At 50.0% G+C, this 6185-nt stretch overlaps 1 protein-coding gene across 1 annotated transcript in view; it reads right to left on the bottom strand.

Annotated features, from left to right (window-relative positions):
* Window positions 1–504: 504 nt before the first annotated feature.
* Window positions 505–6185, bottom strand: part of tnfaip3 (tumor necrosis factor, alpha-induced protein 3) — a 14143-nt gene continuing 8462 nt past the window's right edge. The window contains exons 5-10 of the mRNA XM_080016166.1: window positions 5104–5245; window positions 4504–4674; window positions 4207–4387; window positions 2828–3801; window positions 2098–2303; window positions 505–1138 (exon numbers count right to left, since the gene is read on the bottom strand). Of these exons, the coding sequence (XP_079872292.1) occupies window positions 788–1138; window positions 2098–2303; window positions 2828–3801; window positions 4207–4387; window positions 4504–4674; window positions 5104–5245 (2025 nt within the window). The 3' untranslated portion in view covers window positions 505–787. The remainder of the gene's footprint in view (window positions 1139–2097; window positions 2304–2827; window positions 3802–4206; window positions 4388–4503; window positions 4675–5103; window positions 5246–6185) is intronic.

Here is a 6185-nt window from a genome sequence, read left to right as displayed (position 1 = left end):
TTTGGCTTCCATTTTGACTCTTTTTTTCTTTTTTTTTTGGTGTTACTGCTGCGCAATCCCTGCCTTCACAGAGCGAATGCTAGACAGACAGGCAGACAGGCAGATAGGTAAGAAGACAGACAGATAGATCGAGGGGGGAGGGGGTATATAATCCTTGGCTGTGGTCTAGAAAGCAGTGTCAGATGCTTTTTGTCATGTCAACATACAATCATTGTGTCCGGCACGACCGACTGCGTACCTTTAAATACATATTGTACACGAGAGTTGAGTCAGTTGCTCTGACACGTCGCCAAACCTCTCACCACCTACTGTATCTATACACACCAGGTCAGATGATAATAATTGCACAGAGGTATTTTGGAGGCCATGTCTACTGCGAATACACACCCACTCCAGCACACGCAAGCGTGGACGTATCACACACGTGCGTGCGCACGCACAGACACACACACACACACACACACACACACACACACACACACACACACACACACACACACACACACACACACACACACACACACACACACACACACACACACACACACACACTTCCCCCTCCCTCCGCAGTCACACAATCTCTTTTCACATTCTACATGGGAGGGGGTTGATTTTCAGGCCATTAGGTTACTAGTTAGTCACTAGCTAGTTAGTTAGTTGGTTAGTTAGTATCAGAGGTGCATTGACTGGCATGGGGGGAGGGCGGGCGGGCGGCTCTAGCGTGCTAGCGATGGGAGGTGTCACTGTTCCTGGCCGCAGGGGGTGCAGGTGCGTTGTGGGGGCGAGGTCACCCACGGTAGATTTGTTTGAAGTGGTCGCACTCGTTGCAGTAGCCCTGTTTCTCTTGGTTGGCGTAGTGGTCGCAGCCCTGCGTCCGGCACCGCTGCTTGGACTTCTCCTTGGGCGCCTGCGCCCGCCGACCCCCCTCCCTGCCCTGGCCGCGGGTGTGGCACTCCGGGCACAGGTCCGTGCAGCCCGGCGACACATTGCTGCAGCCGCTCCGCCGGCACTGGGTCTGGGACTGCTGGGATTGTTGGGATTGTTGGGTCTGCTGGGTCTGCTGGGTCTGCTGGGTCTGCTGGGTCAGCTGGGTCTGCTGGGACTGCTGGGACGACCTGGGTTTGGCCGCTCGCTCACGCTGCTCATCGAGGGAGAAAGAAAATAGAGAGAGAATGGAGACGGACAAAGAGTTAGCCACTGAACAAAACAAATTTCCATCATCAGATCATTAGTCACAAAAAACTGAATATAAGCAGTGTACACAGTAAACAGTACACAGTAAATGTATTATAGTAAAGGTGAGAGTGAGACAGAAGATAAAACAATTATTGTAGGGGATGGTATGGTAAAGTAGGGTAGGGTAGTGTAGGGTAAGGTAGAGTAAGGTAGAGTAAAGAAAGGTAAGGTAAAGTAGGGTAGAGTAAGGTAAGGTAGATTTAGGTAAGGTATGGTAGGGTAGTGTAGGGTAAGGTAGAGTAAGGTAGGGTAGAGTAAGGTAAGGTAGATCTGGTAGGATAAAGTAGGATACGGTAGGGTAAGGTACGCCAAGGTAAGGTAGAGTAGAGTACAAAAGGATAAGGTAAGGTAAGGTAGGGTAAGGTGAGGTAAGGTAAGGTAGGGTAAGGTAAGGTAGAGTTAGGTAAGAAAGAGTAAGGTAAGGTAAGGTAGGGTAAGGTAGGTTAAGGTACGGTAAGGTATGGTAAGTTAGGGTAGGGTAAGGGTAAGGCGGGTATGGCACGATATGGTAGAGTAAGGTACGGTAAGGTAGAGTAAGGTAAGGTACGGTAGGGTAGGGTAGGGTAAGGTAAGGTAGGGTAAGGTAAGGTACAGTAAGGTAAGGTAGGGTAAGGTAAGGTACAGTAAGGTAAGGTAAGATAAGGTAAGGAGGGTATGGCATGATAAGGTAGAGTAAGGTACGGCAAGGTAGGGTAAGGTAGGATAGGGTAAAGTAAGTAAGGGTAAAGTAGGATAAAGTAAGACAGGGTACGGTAAGAACGCGTAAAGTAAGGTAGAGTGGGGTAAGATAAGGTAAGGGTGGCAAAGGGTACAACGTTATTGAACCGAACCAACAGGTCAGGAGCTACAGCAGACTCGTACCATGACCGGGGGAGGGGAGTGCGGCGTGCGGTTGGCAGCCTGGTTGAGCCGTGCACTCTGCTCCTTGACGTAGCACTTGTTGCAGTATCCCTCCAGCATGGCCTTGCCCACTGCGCCGCAGCCGCCGCCCCGGCACTGGGTGGCGTTCTGGAAGCCCGCCTCGGAGCCGTGCCGGTTCTGGACCGGGGCCGGTGGAGGCGTCAGGTCTGGAGCAAACAAGAGACAAAAAGAACATAAAAACACAACAACAAAGGCGATGGTTAAGAGGTTTTTTTAATGCAAGGTGAGTGAGGGATCTAAGCATTGATTCCATTTTGATACAAAGGATCACGATTTGACCCTTCGATATCAATATATTGACATTTTATCCATGAGAATGAGAATAAATACTTTAAACATTCGAGAATACCATGTGACGTGCGTTCCAAAAACATTTCAAGAAACAAATTCAGTCGAAAACGGAAATAAAATATTTATTACAAAAATATTATTATATATTATATATAATAATATATATATTATTAAGTATATTAGAGCATAGATTTATATTTACAGTATCAATGTTACAATTTTCACATTTATTTAGAAACTGAAACAATAGAATTGTATCATGTCAGACTATTGTGTTTTTTGTTTTTTTTTTCCAACACAGCCCGAGGTACTGTGCAGTCCAGTAGATGGACAAATCCTCTATGAGTGATACAGTTGGAGGTGTGTTTCCACGACTTACGGTGGTTGGTCTGATAGTCTACATAGCAGATAGTGCAGAAACCCAGTTTCTCAGGCGTCCCAAAGAACTGGCAGCCGGATCGTTTGCACGGCCGAGCCAGGGGGGTCTGCCAGGCCGAGGTGTGTCCGGGCGTCAGGGTGAGGCACGGCCGCTCGGGCTCCCTGGTCTGGCTCCACACAGACGACGAGGCCTCCATCCTGGCGTTGGTCTGTGACGGCTCCACCCGGTCCGGAGCCTGCTGCCGCTGCATGCAGGGCGGACACAGGCCGTTGAATATCCTAAATGCCTCCTGTCTGCACATGCTGCAGTGTTCTGTCTCTGCCTCCCGGCCCCCCCACTGCACCCAGCCGGGACCTGGAGCGGGGTGGGGGGCCATGGGCCCTCCTCCGTTGGGGCCCGGCAGCGCCGTGGCGGCCCCGGGCTGCTGCCTGGAGTTGAAACAGCGTTCGCAGAGTCCGTCGTGCTCCACGCTTAGCGTGAAGAGGCAGCCGGGCATCTTGCACTTCATGGCGTGCGTCTCACTGTAGAGGCTGAGGCTCGGCGCGGTGGGGGGTGCGGGGCGCGGGCTGGACAGCACCGCCCCTCGCCCCAGCGGCGGGCTGCCGCTCCGGGCGCAGCGGGACGTCACCTCGGTCTCTGAAGGGCCCATCGTCCCCACCCCACCCTGCACGCCGACGCCTTTGGTCTGCACCACCCCCTCGATCCTGGCCTCGCCGCCCGTGGTGGCCTGGCGCTTCTCGAAGCACTCATGGCAGTGTGGCTGTGTGTCCACGGAGACGTAGAAGGTGCAGCGCGGCGTGGCGCAGCGGATCTCGATGAGGGAGAGCTGGGAGACGGAGAAGGGCGGCGGGCGCTGCGGCTGGGCGGCCCAGGCTTGCTCCTTGTCCTCCTGCCAACGCTGGTACTCATGGTTGACCAGCTGCAGGTAGTCCTCCATCAGGTTCATGTCCTCCGGCAGGTTGCCCTCGTCCAACCTTGGGGACGCGGAAATGAATCGCAGTCAGACATCTCAACACAGCTCCAGTGATTTATTTTCGCTGCTTTTTTTTTGTATTTTTTTTTTTTACCTGAACTGAAAGGGTTAAAAGTGTTTTAGGAACCACACGGTTGTCTGTTGCAGTTCATGCTTAAGTTCGCTCAAACATTTATGTCATTAAACGGACAGTCATCAATACTAGTATCGGATGCCGAAATAGGGTATCAGTATTGGAAAACATCCCCAACTTCCAAATCGATCCTAAGATTTGAAATAAAATCGACCTGAATTTTATGCTTTTTTGACGGACTGGAGAAGGTCGCCAACAGAGAGAAATATAACGTATGTCAACCAGTGTGTTCTAATGATCCCAAACGAACTACGTCAGTTCATAAACGTGTACCGTGCGGCGTTGATGATGCTCGTGGCGTCGTAGCCCAAGCCGATGACGGGGATCTCCATCAGGTGCAGGTAGTCCTTCAGCAGCCGCTCCTTCTGCTGTTGCTCCTTCTCCATCAGGAAGTGGACCTTCAGCACCTCAAAGCCCCCGCGGCCCGGGTTGATCAGCGGCACCGCTCGGATCTCTGGGTCGAAAGAGGGGTCAAAAAGGCAGGTTTGCCGTTGAGTCACAGGGGGACGGCGAGCTCGCCCTCTCTTTGGCGGAAGCACAGGCTTACCCCACCCCCCGGTCGGTCCTCACCTGGGCCGCTGTCCTTGATGGTGATGAGGGGCGCAAAGTGCTGCGAGTCGTAGCCCAGCACGATGGGGTATTTGTAGCACTCGGTGGGCGGCCAGTGGAGCGGAAGGTAGATTCCGCCCACGTTCAGGGGAGAGAAGGAGGAGCCCGACTTCATGCTCCTCACCACCTGGTCTGTTGACGGGGAGGGGTGGGGGAGAGGTGGAGGAAGTCAGCGGTGGAACTGAGAACACGCATCACGTTGTAACACGTCACTCCTTGCGGCTTGTTCATTTCTATTATAAACATCTGAACGGACCGGTTCCTCTATGGAGTCCAACAATGAGTCGGCTTGAAACTCAAGGGAGTTTTTGGCTTCGTTTAGAATGGGTAACATCCTAACAAGGTGTCCATAAAACAACGGACGCCTTTAACAGAACATTTACTGGAACTGTGAAAGGAAAGAAGAAATCTGGAATGAAACAACCCAGGGGACCTATGATACCATTAATTCCCCTCTATCTGCAAAACAGACTTTGAGTGCGTGAGGTTCCGAACATCCACGCGGCTCAAGTTTCCGCCATGAGAGGGAGCTCGAGGCGCAGGCGGAGGCAATGTAAGCACCTGCGATGACGATGATGGGTCTGCGGAGGATGTTGGACAGGATGAAGATGTGGATGTCCTCCAAGGAGTCGAACTGGAGGCCGTTGCTGCTGGAGACGGGCGACGCCATCTTCACGATCTTCTCCCACTCCTCTTCCCAATTCTGGGGAACGGTCCAGAGCGACAGTCATGTACGCGTGCACACGCACCCACGCGGCAGCAAAATAAAACAGTTATTTAGGCGAAGGTAGCATCTTTAAAGTGGTAATGTGTAAGATGATTTGGTTTAAAAAGCAAATATTTTTTTACTTTATTTAGGAGGCACTTCATAAGAAACAGTCATTCGATGTAGCCGCGTTATGCATGTGCTCCTCTCTATGGGGTTTCCGGGGGTGGTGGTGGCGGTTCCCACCTTTTTTCGCCGTGAACGCAAAGATCGACAAAAGATGAAAATATCCCCACCCAATATCCCCGGTGACCCAGAAAAAAAACTAAAAAACAAGTGTTTCTTGAGAAGCAAAACTAAACACGTTTTGAATGAAAATCTGGGACTTGCAGTGTAATCCACCCGACACAGATGATGTTGTGGATTGGCACTTCAACTTTTTAATCAGTTGATATGATCACATGCTGTCTGTCTATAACGGCTATATGATGCTGCTACTCGGCCGTAGCTTTGTTCTTTAAGTGTATTTTATTGTTTTTTTTTGTCCATTTCTAGGTTTTCATTTATTGTTTAACATTTCACTGCATATATGTATGAAAGTATGTATATGTATGTGACGAACAAACCTCTTGAATACTTGAATTTCTCATTAGGTAATTGTATGATGACCGTTTTTATTTTTTTTTTTTTATTTTTTTTTTTATCGTTAATTAAAAATTAGCCTCATTGTATATTGGCAATTTTTCAGCTTATTCTTATTTGCATACTGTCATTTACCTTTTGTCTCTTTTATTCTCATTTTGTTATTATCGTTGCCTATTTGTGATGCGAGCTGCTGCGACACTGCAATTTCGGGGGATGAATATAAAGTATCTATCTATCTATCCGGTATCATCCAGTAAAAGCTGTAATCATCCTGTAAAACCCTTTGGGCGGC

The sequence above is a fragment of the Zeus faber genome (genome assembly GCF_960531495.2).
Source record: "Zeus faber genome assembly, chromosome: 16".
Lineage (NCBI taxonomy): Eukaryota > Metazoa > Chordata > Actinopteri > Zeiformes > Zeidae > Zeus > Zeus faber.
This window is presented reverse-complemented; position numbering and strand designations above follow the sequence as displayed.